We start from the raw sequence: 20,622 nt of genomic DNA on the forward strand, positions 1-20,622 counted from the left end.
CAAAAATTGTGATTTGGTAAATTTTCTCAAATAACTTTCTGATACTATAAGAATTGGGCACTCATGTATCCCACCCAAAGATAACTAGAATGCCAGCACACCAGTGGGTTGATACTCTATATTTTTACGTAAGTCTCAAATTTGTGCGGTTATATTTTTTTTTCTGGGAGAAGTGGGTTTCATTGGTTGGGGTAAAGTGGGACAAACAGTTTGCTATAGGCAAGACAATATTACAAGCATATATCATATCATAATAATGTGTGTGTGTGTGTGTGTGTGTGTGTGCATCTGAATCTCAAAAAAAAGAGAAAATCTCTGATATTTAATCATACACTTGTAACTTTGAATTCAATAGGAAGAAGTGGAACAGTGATGATGTCCCATACCCCAGCACTCCCCCCCCCCCCGAAAAAAAAAGAAAATCAAAATGGTGACTAACTTGACAGTTTTGCTAATTTTTACAAAATCTTTAAATGCAAATTATTGGAACTCATAAGGCCTACATATAACGTGCTAAGTGCCTGCTAAAGCTATACGATAAATTCATGTAGCGCTTTACCAGTGACTGCAAAAAAAAAAAATAAAAAAAGTGTTCGATGAAAAAAAAAATATACATATATATATATATATATATATATATATATATATATTATATATATATATAAACTTATCAGCAGAGCTGTTGCAGATTAGTTACCATGCGCTTGATGTACCCTGATGTCAAATGGCTTATAGGTGATAAGACTTGAATGCTTTTTGAGATACAAGAGGTGTCCCACTTTGACGTTCTGCCGCATCCCAGTTCACCACACTCTCCCCATGAACGCATGAATCTTGAATGTAGATCAGTCGTTTTGTTTTCACTTTGGTACTTCGATCTCAGTCATGATACGGTGGAAATACTAGTCCGTGGAGCAGGCAAAACTCGTTCATTACTATTAGATACAGTATAACCTAATGATTACGTGTAATAATGATTAAAATTGTATTTTGTAGAATTAGACTGACAAGTAATGCATCTCGATCTCCTCGAACATTATACCAATGTGAAGCGCATGTTTGAGCAGTGTAGATCTCGGACGCACATTGCGTAAAACTCGCCAAATAATTGGCTTATGGAGACTTCGTCGGGCGTGTCTGTCTTTTCTCATTAATATTCGATATTTATAAATAACTGTCCTAGGACAGGCTTAGGACAGGCTTACAGAATACCGATTTTGCCTGTCCTAAGGATATCCTATTTTCTGTCCCACGCGCGCTCCTAGGATCGAAATAAGGATCGCCCTTACAGAATACCACCCCAGATACAGATCGAGATTGTGCATATCTGACTTTTGCCCCATATTCACCCAGCCAGGACGGTGAAGTAGTTGTTACTATAGTTATGTTTTCAACTTGGACCTAAACGGTATCTGCTTATTGAATTGAATTGAATTGAATTGAACTGAACTGATTGAATCGAAAAGTTGTTTTATTGATCAATATCCATCGCAGCCTGGGGCTGAATTAGAGACATTGTTGACAAAGAACTATGAATACATTGAAATACACACAAGATACAGCGTAGTAATGACAAATAAAAAAAATGCATACAACAACAACAAAAATCAATCCGACCAATGAAAAATGAGATCAATCTGTAATACAGAACAAAAACAAATACATGCAGTACATACAATTACAGTATCTATATCACTTTCTAAATAGTTATAATGATGTTGAGTACAAGTTAATTATGTATGCCGGTAATTATATTCATGTTGATGCAGATGTTGTTATACAACTCAAATCAACACATTTTACACAGCAAAAATAATCAGTGTGATTCATTAAAAACTTTCTTGCAATCTTCTCTTGAATTCCTAAACATCAACTTGTATATCAACATACATGTACATTCAACCTACACAAAGCACATTATATCAAATGTCAAAATAAATATATATCATATTCAATGCATTATAATGTATACAAAAGAGCGTTTGATATTTGCACATCTCTCTCTCTCTCTCTCTCTCTCTTCTTACTCTTATTCCACGAATACAAACACTCTCTCGTATATCTACCAACAAATAACAAAATCATTTAACTAACACCTCTTTATAATCATTATTGCACATTATTGTAACAGAAACTGATCTCACACAATAAACACAATCTAAACGAATAAAATTTACATTATGAAATAATTTGAACCGTTTCGGAGAATAATTATATATTATGAAGAACCTGAAATTCTACTATTTCGACTTGCTGTTTAATTCCTGACCCTGAGCTCCACAGTCTTTCTGATAATGATAATACAGGCTTAAGGATTGAAGGACGAAAAATTACGTATCTGTAGTTTTGTGCTTTACAAATAAGGAAAACGAAAATTAACCATTTTCATTCTGCCAATTTCTTACAGGATGGGTGCGAAACAGTCACATGTGCCAGATTCCCTCCTGAAAGAGATTGCCAGAGATATCCCAGACAATGAAGCCATCGAGGGCCTTGGGAAAGAATTGGGCTTCAGAGTTGCAGAAGTCCAGAACTTCATAAAAAGTAACAGCAAATACAACGTAATAACTAACGATGGAACTATCAACATGCTTCGTTTGTGGAGTGAGGGAGTTAGCCCGTCGAAATGCCGATCAGAATTGAAAGGAGCTCTGATGAGAGCCAAGCTAGTGCGGATAGCTGAGACGCATTTGCAGTCTGGTAAGTTTCGATTACCCCCCCCCCCCCCCCAGCAAACACACACTCATGGACATTCACAAACATACAGAGACAGAAAAACAAAAGAGTTTTCACTGCAGGAATGAAATAAAATTAGTGTAAGGTGTGGAAATCAATAAATCTATTTTACAACTAGAAATGTCGCTAAACTGGCAAAATATCAAAATCACAAGTTTGTCACAAATGAGTTGAAAGTTCACCTTGTTTGACCTACGTTTAATTTGATGAAAAGAGAGAATGTATTTGGGCTTTAAGGACTTTAACTTGACTTTGACCCATTCATAAGTTTATGCGTTGAGTAATTTTCAAGGTATGAAGAAAATGTGCAACTTCTGTATTGAAAAGTTCATTGTTACCATTTTCATCTGGCCTTTGACCATAAAATTCATAGGATAATCACTGTCAGGCACAACATGAATAAATATGTAGTAAGTTTCAAGATAACTTGAGCCACTTCTGAGATATGGAGGAAAAAGTTAGTTCAGCACTTTCCCTTGATCTTTGACCTTTTGAACTTTGAGGCAAACAACAAAAAAAAAAGAAAAAGAAAGCTTCCAGAGAATCTCTATTAGGTTATACATGCATACACCAAGTGTAAAAAAAAATAATCCTGCTGGCATTGCATAAATATGAGGGAAATAGTGAAATTTTGAAGTGTTGTCCTTGACCTTTGACCCCTTACCTTTGACCTATGAACCCTAAATTCTCTAGATAATCACTGCCAGTCAGTACATGTATATGTTCCATGAAGAAACCTCGAACAATTTCCAAGATACGGAGAAAAAGTGAAGTTTTGATATTTTTACTTGACCTTTTGACCTTTGACCTTTGACCTCATGACCCCAAACTCTCACCAGAGAATCTTAATTGGGTAATACATATAGTTTCAAGAAAACATCTTCAGGCATTGCATGAATGACCTTTTGACCTTTGACCTTGAGCATGTGCACCCAAAAGTTGATAGGCACAACTTCAGTCCGTAATACACATACATGCCAAGTTTCAGTAGGATACCTCAAAAGGTTTTTTAGTTACGCTGTCCACAAAATTCATTACGGACGGAAGGACGGACGGACGGACGGGCAACCCGAAAACATAATGCCTCCGGCACCACTTCGTGGGCGGAGGCATAAAGATAATCCAGAAACAAGACAGCAAAGATAAGTAAAGAATTCTCTGGACACATCCAAAAGTTGTATTTACCTGTGACAGTTTTGACGACGGGCCGTCATCTTTCTCAAACGATAGCTAATCGGCAACTGATGATATGGCGCCAATCAGCAATCACCCAGGTGTGACATCCGAGTGATAACGCCATCATAAATGTCAGACAGTTGGTATGCACCCCAATCCCGGTTCATATTGTGGGGGTTCTTTTGATCCAAATGGTCTCCCACAATATGAACCGGGATGGGGTGCATACCAACTATCTGACATTTACGTCACGATGTCACACCATGGTTGATTGCTGATTCTCGCCAAATCATCAGTTGCCAATTAGCCATCGTTTCAGAAAGATGACAGCCCGTCGTCGAAACTGTCACAGGTAAATGCAACTTTTGGAAATGTTAAGAGAATTCTATACCTATATTTATCAACCATCCTTATGAACTTATTTTGCAAGACAGCAAAGATACTAAAATAAGTTTATTTGTGAGTGGTGTTTCAAAAGAATTTATGTCACGTATACACCCTGGGTGGTTGGAGGGCAATCATCACTTTGTCAACTTCTCCTCTCCCAACTAATCCGCGCATTCAAAAAGAAGAAGAAAAGATGTGACCCTGCGCCACAAAACCAACAGAAAGTCCCAGTACATAGATTTTTTGTTAAGGGCAGATTCTGAAAGAGCAGATAACTCAATTCATATGGGTTTTTGTAACCTACATAAATGTTAGAAGAAAGCCTATACTCTGGGAAAGTTTAAACTGAGAAAAGAGGCTCTGAAGTAAAGCGTCTATTCAAGCCCTTAATCTTTACAAAGAGCCCTGCTACCTGTGCCATGACTGGGACAGCCACTGTAGCAACAACAATGAAGGAAGGTTATTAGATTATGCTGAAATTGAGCATGCTCTATTAACACATTCTGCCAGTGATTAATGCCAGATTTCAAAGCAGTAGCATTATCCTTTCAAAAGTTATTAGACTTGAAGTGAAGAATAAGTAAAGGATTTTCAAAAAACGATAGATAGAAAAAAAAATGATCACACTACTCTACCACAAACAAAGGGTAGTAAAACACCTGCTTTTGTTTTGTTTCGTCATGCACGGTTACAAATGCAAAAGATTGTGGTGCAGATCCTCTCATTCAGACCTAACTAGTATGATTCTCCAGTAATGGCAGTCAAGGTTACCGGAGATCGCACTGAGGTAGATAGTGTCAGCGATATAAGTTAATCAAAGATCCTATGTCAGTACATACGATGATTGGAAAGTTTCACGCAGAACGCCAGTAAGATGCCCTTAGCGGCAGTACCTCACAGGCATCTCCCACGCAGGTACTTCGCAGTCCCGTATGTAGCCAAGATAATAATATTCTTTGGAATTGCTGCCAATCCTTCAGAGGAATTTCCTTCACTGGGTTTGTAAGCACCAACGCGACTGAGTCAAAGGTCACACAGTGTACCCGCATTCAGAATATACGTAGAACGCGTCCAGCAAGTAAGACCCATGCTCTGACTGGCCCAAATCCTTGTCCGTCCTCAGAAATTTTCATGTACAGTATGCTGGAGAATCACCCACACACAACAAGCCCGCGTAGCTTGCCCGGAAAGGTGTGGCAGGGCCTAAACATTGTTGCGGGTAAAAATATTTGCGTGCGCACCTCCGAGCGACTAGGAGTGAGATAAGTGCTAGGTACAGCTGTCATGTGCGGGTCCATCTGCGGGGATCTCCGGGTTGTAAAAATTGTTCTAGCACGCAAGGCTTACCCGGAAAAGTGTGGCAGGGCCTTTTGGCCGTGTCACACCTTTTCGGGCAAACTACGCGGGCTTGTTGTTAGGAGGGATTTTCCAGCACGCAGGAGAATTTTCCGCCTGCGAACAAGAGTGTTTGCGAGTTTCGCACTTGTTTCTTTCCTGCTAGACACGTGCTACTTACCTTTTACTTGCATTTATTTCGTTTGACCTGCTTGAGAGCTTTGACACCGATTCGTTTTCTGTTACTAGCGACTTACGGGTCTTGAGAAGTACCTGCTTTGGAGTTGCCTGCGAGGTGGTGCCGATAAGGTCTCCCCACTGGTCTCCTACGGGCCTTTTCACACCGTATCTGGGAAAGTTTTGCCGCTTGACTTGCGGGGAAACAAATTTGCTACCAGGAACTCTCCGCAGTTGGTCCACACCTGACAGTGCCTAGCCAAGTTTTGAGCATGACCATCAACTTTTCTTTCTTTCCGGGTGAGTCAGGGGATGCCGGACAGGTCCACGCAGACCGCTAGTAGGAGGCCCTTAGCAGCAGCACCTCGCAGGCAACTCCAACTACACAGTCCCCGTATGCAGCCAAGATAATAACATTCTGAGTTGTCAGCCCCCCACCCCCACCCCCTGGCGCCTGGCACATAGTATACCCGCAAGTAGAATTTCAAAGTAGAACGTGTCCAGCAAGTAAGACACATGCATTGACCTTTTCCACCTTTTCCGCCCTCAGATATTGTCCGGTATGCTGGAAAATCTGTACACGCAACACGCTCGCGTAGCTTGCCCGGAAAGGTGTGATCGGGCCTAATCATGTTTGCCGGTAAAAAAAAAAAAAAAATAAATAACAAAAAATAAAAATAAAAAATGCGCGCGCACGTCCGAGAGAGATACTTGCTAGGTACTGTCATGTGCGGGTCATCTGCGGTTACCTCCGGGAAGTAAAAATTGTTCTTCGCAAGTCGCAAGCAAGGCTTGCCCGGAAAGGTGTGACACGGCTTTTGCCTTTTGCAACGGCAGCTTGCAGTAACTGTGGACGTGCACAGTCACAGCGAGTGTAGCGACATGCGAGCTGAGCTGAGCGAGCTGTGTGCGAGTCAACAGTTCGCTGAGACTAGGGAAGTAAGACAAACACTCTGTGCACAGTCTTTTGCAACGCGATTTTCGATTCGTAAGTTTACTCATGATTCTATACAGAATTTGTTTTTTCCCTTGTCTATGCCAGTCTTAGTCCTACACAAACATAATCGGGAAAGTACACCTCACATAGAAATCTTACCCGCTCGACGCTAGTGGAGCACTCTTTAGAAATTCCACAATTCAAAGCGGCAGCGTTTCACTTTTCGACTGAGTGTTGACCATCTTATGTAGTGTTGGGTACAAACGGACCCTTCAACCCCCCCCCCCAAAAAAAAAAAAAAAAAAAAAAACTTCAGTCAAGAAAAAAAAATCGCACCACGGGCTCTGGCAGCACTGATTTTAAACATATCTATTTTACAGTGTTCACTATTTATCGACCCTACAGTACATTGTCGTACGATACGGAGCACGTACACGTTTGTATGTACGTGGAAGTGTGCATCAGGGGGCAAACGAGTCCCCCCCCCCCCCCACACACACACACACCCAGGTGCTCCGTGTAACAAATAATTGATCAATTATTGAAAAACAAAAATGAACAATGAAGGCATTTTTCTCGTCTAAAAGTTGTCAATTTCATAACTGAAAGTGCGAAATTGTTTGCCCATAACGGGGCTAATAATACACTAACAATATTTACTTATGAGTAAATTAAGTGTATAGATGGGAGCCTTTCGTCCTCGATAGTGCCCCCTGAAACATACATTTAGCAAACGGTACATATTTCCTTTTCTTCTATGCTAATAAAGCAATAAAAGTCCCTATTGTGGGAGAGGGTATCCCCCTCTCACACCCTCCCCCGCTTGGTCGCTTCGCTCCCTCACCAAGGATCTCACACCGTCACATAATGTAGCCCCCGTACGTTATAATCATATAGTAATTCACAGTGATTTTTTTACGATGTTTAATTTCCTAGAAATTTGATATAAAATACTCTATAAACGCGACTTTTACACTCTGTTTTTACAAAAAGTCCCTACCGTTGGAGGGGGTATCCCCCTTCCACACCCTCCCCCCGCTTGGTCGCTTTCCATCGTTCCCTCGCCGAGGATCTTACATGGTCACATAAAACGTGCCCCCGTCGAGATTTTGCCCCCCCCCCCCCCCCCTCAAGAAAAAGACAAACAAAAACAAAAACAGGAGTGTTCCGGCGCGCTTGTGGGTGAATGTGTGCGTCACTTTGTGTGTTTAATTAACGCACGGCTAAATTTCAATTACATACGTAAAGTACATGTAAACTTCTCGTTACAAGTCGTATCCAATACTGAATACAAAAACAATGTCATTTAATGTTTTAAATGATGTTTTAAATGATACTATGTAACATCAAATGTGCACCAGATCGCACAATTTCACACCCCGAAATATGTTTCCTTTTTAAAGTTAATGTAGAAAAATACTTTGAAAACAAAATATTATGCTTATGGATACGTGCCACGAACAATGTATGTACGATATACATATATGATATGTATACAGTGTATATGTAGATGTACATGATGATACAGGAACCAATAAATAAAAACCAAAAAAAAAAAAAAAAAAACAAAGAAAACTCGCAGGTTACATTTTAGTGTCAAACGCACCCCCTTGAAAAAAAATGCTGGTGACGCCCCTGGTGTAGGACCTTTGGTTTCATCTGGCAGTCAGATTAATATCTCCGAGAGATGTTATAATTCCTCTGAATCTCCGAAACTGGCCTGAAACATTTAAGTCAATGTATGCCAATTAGTCCCATTATCAAATCAACAAAAACAATAACATATCGATAATAATAATAACAACAACAACAACAGAAGAAGAAACTGGCGTGGCATATCTTTATTTTATTTTTTTTTTTTGGGGGGGGTGGCTTTACTCCTCCGCCCCCAACCTCTTCCCTCTCAAAGCGAAACGCAGAATTGTTTATTTGATATTTGCTTTTTTATCCCAAGCCGCTCGAAGAAGTTTAAGCTTTGGAATCTTAAATCATTATGAAATTGTAACACATCTAATTGCTTATTTCTGGCACACAGTAGAAATTCCTCTTTTTTAAATCCTCAAGTCTTTTTACAAAATCATAACAAAAAATCGATACTTTGGATAATCTATTTTCCTGTCAACAGCAATCAAATATGAGCGGTGATTTTTGTACATTGTATTACTGATCAACCAGACAACTGTAAGCTTTTGTTGATTCCCCATTGAGGTCCAGGGACCGAATGCCCATCCCTTGTTCGTCCAGGGAGGTCTCTTCTCACCCCCATGGACTATCGTGCATTTGACACACAGTAGAACAACAATAGAGTATACTTGGATTGGAAATCAGAGATACCTCAAGAAATCTCACGTTCAAATTTAGAAAGATAAGCACTGAAGGATATTATCCAGTAAGTCTTTCGTTTGAATGGTTGCGTCTGAAATCGATACGTATTTCTAACACTTTTGAAAAATTTTCGAACAAAAAGAAAAATAAACTCTGCTCACGAAATTTCGACTTTATTGGAGACCCTTCAGTGGTTAGCCTTCTTCGCCCTATTATTCTACTTAAGTCTAGGTGTGTAATATTTCAAATCTGATTAATTTTGTCGTGAATGGCACAGCCATTGATTTGGTTTAAAAAAAGAAAAAAAAGTGATTAGGATTTTTTTTTCCTGATAGTTGACATTGACACATTTCATCTTTTGCATTCTTTCGGATTCAGCATCATCCGGTGTTTCAAAGGGAAATCCTAAAGGCTTCACGAGTGGCGAGGTTCGGCAGTTAAAAGAACATTTACAGAGGATATACAAACGCATGTGGAGCGACTTACGCACTTCACCACTTCATCGCGAATCATCTGTGGAGCTGGATGAAATTTTTACACATCTAGCGATGTTTTTTGAAGGTATGGGGGGTAGTAAAACGAGCATGACCTACGATAGTTTCACCAAACACTTGAAGAACATTTGCGATAAGGAAGAGGCAAAGACACGCATTGCAATATTCGGAGAAGCCGGTGTTGGCAAGACAACCTTTCTTGCCAAACTAACGAGGGACTGGGCTTTGGGAAGGTGTCTGGAGGATATTGATCTTCTCTTCCTAATTCCTCTGAGGGAAATCGAGGGAAACGCATGCTTTGGTGATATCATAATGAACATGATACCCGATGGAGAGGAATTTGATGGATCAAGAGTAGAAGAATACATTAGAAAGAAACAGAACAAGGTGCTGATTCTCTTTGATGGTCTTGACGAGTACGGACAAGATATCAGCAAAAAAACTTCAAATGATGACAGCATTTCTGTGATCAGAGGCGAGAAGCTCACATCCTGCCCCGTTGTTGTTACCACTCGAACATGGAGAGCTGAGGAAGTAAAGTCCATCACCGAGATGGAAAAGAATTACAAATTTGTCGAAATTACCGGTTTCGACAGACAAGATGTTATTTCTTATATTTCAAAATTCTTCCCCGACAACTGGGTGGCCAGAGACAGTCTCATTAAATTGATAAGAGACAAAGACAGTTTAGTAGCACAGTACATGCAGCCTTACCCCATTTACTGCAGCATGCTTTGTTACATTTGGCACGATGAAGGAAGCCGCACAATAATTCAGAGACTGGAAACATTCTCTCAACTCTTCCAAGAATTAATCCATCATCTTATAGTCCACTATGCTGGAAAGGAACAAAACCACGGGACTAAAGCAAAAAAGCTGAAGAAAGGCGAGGACGCTTTACGGCAGTTTGCCAAAGATGCGCTCTCTTGTCTTCTCAAGAATAAGCTTGTGTTTGAAGAAGAGGACCTCGAGACAAGTGAACAAGACCTGAAAACTGTCTGTGAAATTGGGGTGCTCACAAAAGTGGAGCGGTTTGTTTGCTGTCGAGAAAACAACAGAAGAAAAACGAAAAATGTGGTCGGATACCGAATTCCTCACAAATTATTTCAGGATTATATTGCAGGTATACATCTGGCATCGCTGTATGAGAGCAACCGGGAAGAATTCAACCACCTATTGAGCAAACTTTTGGAAGATTACAGATTGTTTACACACCTTTTTTACTTCACCGTGGCACAGAATAAGGAAGTCGGAAGGGCTGTCCTTCTTTCCTTGTGCAAGGTCGATGACGTAGATCGTATTTCACCTTATTCTGACCCGTGTGAATATCATGGACATCAAATGATCTTTGATTTCATCGTTGATGTCGCATTTGAATGTCAAGAAATTGATGCTCTAGAGCCTGTCATCCTTGCCCTAAACAAAATGTCGTCATTGACAATCAAAGATGCCGGACACACAACCCGAGGATGGAATTTTGTGTATAAGGCCGCTGGTAACTTTGTAAGTACTCTTCATGTCACATTGAATATTATCTTTATATATTTTGTATACTTCATATAATTCTTAATATTATTTTCTTTCATACACTGAACCGATGCTTTAGACGAAAAAAAAAAACATGAGTAGGTTGCTACATGTACTCTGCCTCTGCAATAAACCTGTCTCATAGAATAATCGTGCATATATGAATGTGATTTTGAAAAGAAAAATGTATTAAACAACATTTATATCGTGAGTCTGATTGTCAGGGCACTGATCTATTTTTTTTTTAAATAAAACTTCCTTATAATATCCATTTGTTTGGTATCTACAGTATATTATTAATATCATGTAGCATCGTGGTTAGGATTTTAACAGAATATCCACACGCCTAACATTAGAATTCAATTCGCTTGAGTATCTGAATATAAGAACGACCCAAGTCCAATTTTTGGTCAAATTCAGTTTGACATAGGAAATTGTAGTTTATGCATGGACTCATCTTGTGTATAAATGATAAATCCTAATTACAACCGGAAGTGCCTGAAATGAATGAGTTAAATCTTATATTAATGTAAGAATGAAGGACTTGGGTCATTCTTACATTCATATAATAGCGCCCTCTCTCATCCTTCTCGCATCTCTATAGCAGAACATCATGTATATGAATCAAAGAACGACCCAAGTCCACCACACAAAATGGCCTCTCCACAATTAATGTAAATGTTAATTGTCATAATAATATATGTTCCAATTTGTATATAAAATGTTGCCTTCCCATCACAGTTAAATAGAATATTATTGGACAAATAAAAAAGATATGAAGTTTTTTTTAGTTTACTCGAAATGATCTTCCATGGACTTGGGTCGTTCTTATATTCATATACTCAATTGAATTCAAAGGTTTTATTTTCACTTCTTTCAACAGAATGTACAAAAAGTATAAATTCGACATGCGTTTGAAGGAAAGATACATAGATAGCAAAGAATAATATTTGTCAGTTGTCATTACAAAATGAGGCATTTTTCATACAAACACATTTACACATTCTGCGAAAAAAAAAAGTGGAGGAACCCACTCAAAAGACTATGCTTGTACAATGTGGGCACCTCACAGGAGAAAAAATAATAGAGGTACGATAGGAACGATAATACAGGTACGATAGAATAACCACCGTATCTGCACTAATGATATTTGCACTGTGCACTCTTTTACCTTTATGAAATCAATATATAAAATTGGTTATTATTTATTTCACTTCTTTTTTCTTTTTTTCGGGGGGGGGTATATTGGTGAGCATCATTACATTTACACCACATATATATTGACTAATACTATTTGAAAATGTCATGCAGCTTTGGTCTACTTTTGTTTTGGGGTTTCCATGAAAAGGCAGCAAAGCGTTTAGATGACCCTGAAGTGACAAACGTCCGATGTGGCGCTGAAGCTCCTGTCCGACGTATCAACGTTCTCTCTAGCCTCAGATTGTTTCAGTTGCAGGATGTCAGGCTGGATGATGATTTCTTTAGAGCAATGGCTATCTCAGCTCCGCAATCAAAGGTAATTCTACTTTATGAAGAATGTATTACATGTATTATGTATAACATGTATCGTGTATAATATGCATAGACGCAGTTCCTTATAGAAACATAATTATATATTTTCATCTCCTACAAATACTGCAATCACTTAGACCCTTTTTTGTAAAGATATGTGTGTCAGTGTCAGCTTTTTGATAAGTGTGGTGTGATTATTGAAATACCATCTTCACTTCCGCTGGCCGGGGAGTTAATATTTGGTTCTCCCCTCCCCCCCCCCCCCCCTCCCTCTCTCTCTCTCTCTCCCTCTCTCTCCCTCCCTTTCTCACACACTCTCCCTCGCTCTCTCCCTCTCTCTCCCTCTCTCTCTCCGTCTCTCTCTCTCTCTCCCTCTCTCTCTCTTTGTAGAAATTCTTGTACACTCATTCATATGTATTTCTCTGTCTTTTTGTGTGTTTTTTTCTCTTTGTGAAATAACTCAGACAGTATAGATACACTTGAAGGATTTTTTTTTTTTTTCAGGAAAAATTGGTAATAACACAAAAGGAAAACTCTTTACATTTCGTTCCAACAGGATGAAATGTTACGATGCATCACAAATGAACACAAAAGTCGCAGGCACTATTTTTTCTGTGTGTGAGGACTGAAAATAAGTGAAATTAGCCAACCTAGCCAATCTTGAGTTTTCCATATTTTCTGAAAGAGCAGGTCTCATTCTGCACTATATAGTTTGGGATCATAAAACGAACAGGAAATTGTGTTTTTAGCATTTATTTTAAACACACTTTTTTCTTAGAATTGTGTGAGTCGATGTGCTTATACGTTTTATTACAGACACCCCTTTTAATTCCTCAAAAACCAAATATAAACTGAGCACTTTGAAATCTGATAACTTTAATATGATGATCCTACTGCGAATTCAACAGCTCTTTCTGATGATCCCTTCGGTTTTTATTTTTGGCGACTGTGGTTTCTATCGTGTTTTTTTTTTTTCTTTTTTAGTCATCACACAGCCAGCACACCTTGAAAAAGATTAAGCGCTTCAATAAACCCTGTCCTTCAGAACCTCATTTCTCACTTCACACTTTTCCAATAGTTCTGTCGTCATTACATTTTGTAATTTTTTCACCCTCCTACTACACTGCCTAGCTGGAATCAATGCGTGTTCTTTATTGGAATGGTTACGAAGGGTCTGGAATCTCGGCTTCTGCGTTACATGCTTATGCAATGATTTTATGTACCATGCCAAACCTTCAGACTCTGGAGCTAACTAATGTCGACGTAGGAGACGATTTCTTTCTCACCCTCGCAGAAACAGAACCAGCAAAGGTATCTCATATTGTATCCGTGTTTGTGTGTGTGAGTGTGTGTGTGTGTGTGAGTGTGTGTGTGTGTGTGTGTGTTTTCGATGAAATATTGTGCAACGTACTTGAGAGCACAGTTCCAAATGTGTTATTTCTAAATTCGCTCTCACTCTGCATGTATGGCAATACACTGTAATCATCTATATTATATATATGTGTGTGTGTGTGTGTGTGTGTGTGTGTGTGCGTAGGCCTATAAAGTTTCCCCTTTTTGATTATAATCGCATGAGAGATTGTAACAAATTAGTTCTTGGTGGTTTAAAAAGAAATTACGTAATCATCTTATGTTTCCCTATTTTGTTCTCATATTGTGAAACAACAATTTCAGCAAAGATTGATAATAATATACTACCTCCTCTACTAAATACTGCCAATAGATTAATGTATTTAAATTTGCATTTCTTTGATATGATGATCTGTCATATCGTGAAAGTTAAGTTATATTCACGCGTTGTGTTTACGAACGGTTTGATTGCGCAACGGAGAGGCGTCATAATCACATATTTTAAAGTAATGTATCAGAGAAATAAGGCCTTTCATGCGATATCGAATTTTATTAAAGTTTTGGAAAAATATACGCCCATATTGCCATCATTTTTACTTAGCAGCATTAATCGCGAATACCTCTTATTGATACGGAATGAAGTTAACTCGTTTTGCAACCAAATTCGTCTTAATTATGAATAAACAATTGGTGTCATTGCTAATTACAAAGGTGAGTAATGGTGGTAGAATTGTGAAAATACAATGATCATATGATTTTATGGTTTTTCAAATGTGTCACTTGAAAAAAAAGAAGAGCCAAGTTTCCTTATTTCTATTTCTTAAACTGTTTATCCATCCATAATTCAACCGTTCTTTCCACACAAAAGACACGCACGCACGTATATATATATATATATATATATATATATATATATAAACATATCATGCATATATACAGTCTGTTATAGGTATATACATATATATGTATATACATGCATATCTATACATATATATATATATATATACCGGGTGTCCCAAAAAAAGCGGAACGGTGGATTTTCAGTACCTTGCGTTCTAAAAGTGATATATTTTTTGACATCATTAGAAAGAACATCTTCCGCAGAAGACAATGATACCAAAATCATAAAATTTGGTTCAGTACTTTTTATTCTACGCGAATTCCTGAAAATGCAGTCATTTTCAAATTTCGCCGGATTTCTGCGTCTTACGAGATAATAATTTGAGTGCTACACGCGATCCATACGGTGAATATTGTGTAAGCTCCGTGATCCATGTCAACAAAAGATGCAGCTTTCACATTGGGCACGGGCCAGAAAAACAAAACAAAACATTGTGTATGTGTGTGTGTCTGTGTGTGTGTCTGTGTACGCGCCCAATAGAAAGCTTTATCTTTTGTTGACATGCATGGATCAATGAGCGTACACAATTCACCGTATGGAACGCGTGTCGCACACAAATTGTTATCTCATAAGTCGCAAAAAAATGAAAATGACTGCATTTACAGAAATTGGCGTAGAATAAAAAGTACTGAACCAAATTTAATGATTTTGGTATCATAGTCTTCTGCGGAAGATGCTCTTACTAATGATGTCAAAAAATATATAAAGTTTAGAACGTAAGGTACTGAAAATCCACCATTCCGCTTTTTTTGGGACACCCGGTATATATATCCTTACATATGACTTGTCACACATACAGTGCTTCAACCAATATATTACTTCATTTTCGATCACTAGATTCAGCGATTGAAATTGCACGGAACGCTAATGTCAGCCAGTATTCTTCAATCCATTTCACGTCTACCCAATCTGAATTCCCTCATTGTACACCGTCCTAAGTATGAGGTAAGCTGGACGAAATGATGATAATAATAAAATTGGGTTTGCTTCGACAACGTGAGGTTGTGAAAAATGATATTTTGGCCCAACCAATGACCGGAGCTAGCTCGTTAATGTGTTTCATGTACAATACTTGCATATTCAGAAATAACATTCAATACGCTTTACACCAGGGAGGGGGACGTGGGGGTTGGGGTTGATGACTGTTTATTTACGGCATATGCCTCATCAAGTTACTCCTCATTCTAGGGTAACTAACTATTAAAAGACATGGATATATGTAGTAAATCATCAGTGGATGTTCTACTTGAATTTGAAGTTCGACATGGCTAAGTGATAGGTTCTTTCGTGTTTACTTTGTATGAAAAAAGTCAAACCCATAGCTGATATTCTCGAGAGGCATAACATTCGTTATGCAAATCTATACTTGACTTAAGATCTATCCCAGCGAGAAAATAATTAAAATTATACATTAATGTTAACTGTTATGTTGAGATAAAGACGTGGATGCTGCTGAATAACTTGAAATTGAAATTGAGTTCTTGTGTTCTTCTCGATAACACCATAAGCCTCTACGAAACGCGAAAATCGCTCTTGATAATGTGGGGTGTGGAAAAAGGAATACACCCACCCACATGAGGAAGATTTTTATATTTTCAAACTTCAAATTCAATGATCTGGTGCACACTTCTTGCGAAATATTTGATTTGCGTTTCCATCAAGAAAGTGAGAAGATGAGTGCGTCTTTTGGCTTGAAATTCAGAGATGTTTTGCACCTTATTGGTGGAAAATACGATTAACTGTTTATAGGACAGTAAAATGTTGTGGAAGGAGGATATTGATTTGTGTGTGTATTTTTTTCAATCAATAAAGCAAGACAAGTATATTCAGGGAAATGTGCTGGAGGAGGGTGTGGGAGGGAAAATCAAACCCCACACGGAGGAGATATTTGGATTTGTAGACATAAAATTCAGAGATGAGTCGCATCCTTCCTGTGAAATAATCATATGATATATTGTTTCTATAAAGAAAGTAAGAAAAATATATTGAGGAATATAATATGTGAGCCGAGGAACGGTGTGGAGGGGGGGGGGACCGCACACGTTGGAGGTTTATTTATTTTTCAGAATTGAAATTCAGACATCTGTTGCCCCGTTTGGGTAACATTTCGATTTTTGTTTCTGTCAAAAGAATAAGAAATAGTATATAGAAGTTTTCACTGAAACGGGATGGGAAGGGTGTCCGAGGGGTGTTCAGATACCCCCTCCCACACCATCGAGATTCAAGCAAATTCAGATTTGAAATCCAGAGATTTGGCGCATCCCTTTTTTCCTGATATATTCGTGTTTGTTCTATCGAGGAAGTACAAACACATATTCAGGGAAATGTGCGGAGGATGGTATGCGCTTCCCAAAGGAAGGAAATGATTACATTTTCAGGCATGAGATTGAGTGATTTGGTGCACCCTTTTGGTGAAATATTCGTATGTTCTGTTGCTATGAACAAAGTAAAACAAATATATACGTTTCATATTCAGGGAAATGCAAGAGGGGAGGGTCTGAGAGGGAGGGAGTTAGATTTCTTTTTTTTTTCTACACTTGAAATTCAGAGATCTTGTGCACGCTTTTAGTGAGGTATTTGATTTTTTGTTTCATTTAGAGGGTAGCAAAATCAAATACTCAGTAGAAGGGGAAGATGTGGGAGAATTCTTGCATCTTTATGCTACCCGTCACGTCGGTAGCAGCCACAAGCCGGATTCTACGAATATTCTCCGAACAAGATATTACTTAGTACAGTATCCAAGCTTTAATTCAATTTTGATTTATTAAACCATGCGCTTTGCATCCATACATACTTCAAATCGAATGTGACGAGCATTGGAAGTTCGCTCTTGGTTTCTTTCTTTTTTTCTTTTTTTTTTGGGGGGGGGTCGAGATTGTCTGCCATACGGGGCGGAAAATATTGCTCCCAAGCAACTATAAGTTTCATTGAAATGTTTCTCATGAAAAGACACACAGTGCATCAATTAAATTAAATTAAATTACATTAAATTAGCGTTAGGAAAAAAAGGAAGCTTCTTAATCGGCTTATACAGCACGTGCTATTTTGCTAACGAGTTTGTGACTCGGTCTCCAGTGTATAAAGATTAATAGAAATAAAGGTGTTCCCCCTCGCTAGGCCAATCATGCCAAAAACGAGTTTTCGCAAGCACAATGCGGACGGTATTTGAGCGTGCCGTGTGCAAAATCTGCTTATGCACATGATCAAATCCAAGAAACGTCCCGTCCTGGGGAAAAACAAATGAATAGGCCTACGGTACTCGGCCAAAATAGCGCTCGGTCCGATACTGTGCAGGATTGATCCACCCAGCCAGCCAGCCAATCAACGATCTTGTTCCCACGCCTTTGTCCTAACAGGAAAGCGAAACTGCTTAGATAATTATGGGGACTGTCACAGCTGATTACTTTCGCGTACTCTTGGTCTTCCCGTCATGAGCGAAACTGAATTGCGGGGCTTTTGTGCTTTCAAACGAACGCAGCCTCTGCTGAAACCCGCGTTGTAAAAATAAAAATAAAGACGGCTGTATTAGGAATTGCATATTTCACCCGTTTCTGGTAAGCGAGACACTTTTTGAAATTTGTGCTAGGGGCATATAAAACCGTATAGTTTTTAATCAGGCAAAAATCAAAATCTATTATTTTGTCCTTTTTATTGGTAACTCAAATAAAATATGACTTTCCTCGGTTGTGGCGCGCGCGATCTGTGGCTGTTCTTAACGTGACGGGTCTCAAGTATTGGTTATTATACATCTCATACATAGGAGGTGGTTAGTGTATTTGTAAAGAGTGTATTGCAATATCAATTTATATTTTGTATTAATAATCTTTATCCAAGAATTACATATTCTATTTCTAAACTTTCATTTGGACGTTAGCCTTCTACGTCACATCAGGACACCGAGAGAGAAACTGGAAATAAGGTTTGTTGTAGATAATGGCATGTGCTGCTTAAAAACTATTTTATTTCGTATTCTAACCCCACTTTCGTGTGCTGCAATATTAGGAAATCATTTATGTTTGCCTTTGTATGAAGCAGATAATAATATCTCATTTTGTTTTTCTTTTGATCAGTAAGGTAGTATGAAATATCTGCCTTTCTGTCATACCGATTACCAGTCATGTCATGCTAAATTGCATTCACAATGTCTACGATGCTAAAATATCTACTGCTATTTCATTTCCCAATCTGCATTTCAGAAGAATCTCCTATATCCCCGATGGTTTTTTTTTTCTTTGTCCCTGTCTCTCTCTCTCTCTCCTCCTTTTTTTTTTTTTGGGGGGGGGGGGGGAGGTTCTATATTTTAGACCTATGTTGTATCCGTGATCTTAAACATAATCCCTACATTCTGTTCCAATATTGTTACCTACATCCAAGCAAGCCTGCTTTTAAGTTGTTGTGGTTGTTTTAATCATGTCTTTATTGATAAGCAAAAAAAAAGGACTTCTTCTTCTTCTTCTTCTTCTTGTCAGTTGTCTGCTTCCTTCAACCCCGAAGATTCTTGCAGAACTTGGTGATAGTGTGTCAAAGGGGTTGACATATATGCCAGGTCCATGGTCCTATTCTGGACACATGGCAGGGAATGACACACTTACAAATGCTTACACAGTGAACAAATGACAATTATAGCGTCTTGTGGCCTTATCCAAATTTTCATGACATCATTCCTCATTCCACATAACTTCCATCACTGACTGCTTAATAAACCATTGTAGTTCTCGCCTGAGAGTTCAGTCAAGTGCGATAAGTGTGACATTCTTATTTTTTCGTCGATCTATCTACAGAGTGGATTCGTCGGGAGTCCAGTGGTCCACCTTGATGTAGGGTTGCAATCTCTCCCAATTCTCTGGGAGTTAAACGTGACCTCCCTGTGCCCCAATGTGAAGAAAGTCTCTGTTTTCGTGTCAGCTTACGACGAATCCTATGACCTAGGAAAGGCGTGGCCGCTCTACTCTCACAACGTGGAGCTCCACCTATATGGTTGCGCTTGGTTCCGTTTGTACCATGTCTTATTCGCACCACGTACAGTAACGAGACTGTCTGTAACAGATGTGTATTTGACCAACGATGGAGTCGAGACGTTGATCAAATGTGTGAGGCCATACCCTCATCTCAAGAACGTATCGTGAGTTCTTAAACCGAACAATTTCATATTATGATTTTTAATGTTTACAAAAGCATAGTCCTAAATTGTTTTTGTAAATTAACATTTAATTGTTGTTACTCAATCAACGTCTTGTAAAAGGCCAAATATATCATTCAAAATGCTATTAAGCATTACAAGACAGTGTTAAATTTTACATGTAAAATGGTCACAAGAACATGAAAGAGAAATGTTGATCCACCATTTCATTTTCTAATGTAATGTTAGGAAATCCCTCTCATTTTTTACAAACTTGCAACTGACATTGTTAGTATGTACATGATGCATGAGAGATGTCTGTCACTCTTAATGTCGAATTGTTAACATGTTATTTTTTGTCATTGGGAATGTAATACTTGAAAGAAAAAGCACCAATGGGAGGGAATGTAAACAGTTAATATTCATATCGCATTACATCTATCTTTTATAAAGTAATACAGAAAAAGAATCATTACTGTCATGAATAATGCTAGAAGTGGTCCTTCTGGCAAGAACTCGATTAGTGTGGGGATATAAACTTCTTCTTTTTTTTTTATTTGAAGAGTGACTGTCATTGATATACATTTAGATGAAGAACTTGTTTGGAAAAAGCTCTAGATCCGTCATTTTGCAACTGCATTGAGTA

General features: G+C 38.5%; 1 protein-coding gene across 1 annotated transcript; it reads left to right on the plus strand.

Moving 5' to 3' along the window:
• Positions 1–2,408: 2,408 nt before the first annotated feature.
• On the plus strand, positions 2,409–19,983 carry LOC140226691 (uncharacterized). Its single transcript, XM_072307130.1, has 5 exons — positions 2,409–2,700; positions 9,452–11,070; positions 12,443–12,610; positions 13,738–13,917; positions 19,639–19,983. Exons 1-5 carry the CDS (start codon positions 2,409–2,411, stop codon positions 19,981–19,983), a joined length of 2,604 nt encoding a protein of 867 aa, XP_072163231.1.
• Positions 19,984–20,622: the final 639 nt, after the last annotated feature.

This window comes from Diadema setosum, chromosome 3, assembly GCF_964275005.1.
Source record: "Diadema setosum chromosome 3, eeDiaSeto1, whole genome shotgun sequence".
Lineage (NCBI taxonomy): Eukaryota > Metazoa > Echinodermata > Echinoidea > Diadematoida > Diadematidae > Diadema > Diadema setosum.

What these genes read in the sequence shown, in the direction of transcription:
- LOC140226691 (XM_072307130.1), top strand. Translation starts at nt 2,409, where the DNA reads ATGGGTGCGAAACAGTCACATGTGCCAGATTCCCTCCTGAAAGAGATT. An exon ending in TCTCAGCTCCGCAATCAAAG is followed by an intron (nt 12,611 to 13,737) that starts GTAATTCTACTT and finishes TACACTGCCTAG; the next exon opens with CTGGAATCAATGCGTGTTCT. An exon ending in CAGAAACAGAACCAGCAAAG is followed by an intron (nt 13,918 to 19,638) that starts GTATCTCATATT and finishes ATCTATCTACAG; the next exon opens with AGTGGATTCGTCGGGAGTCC.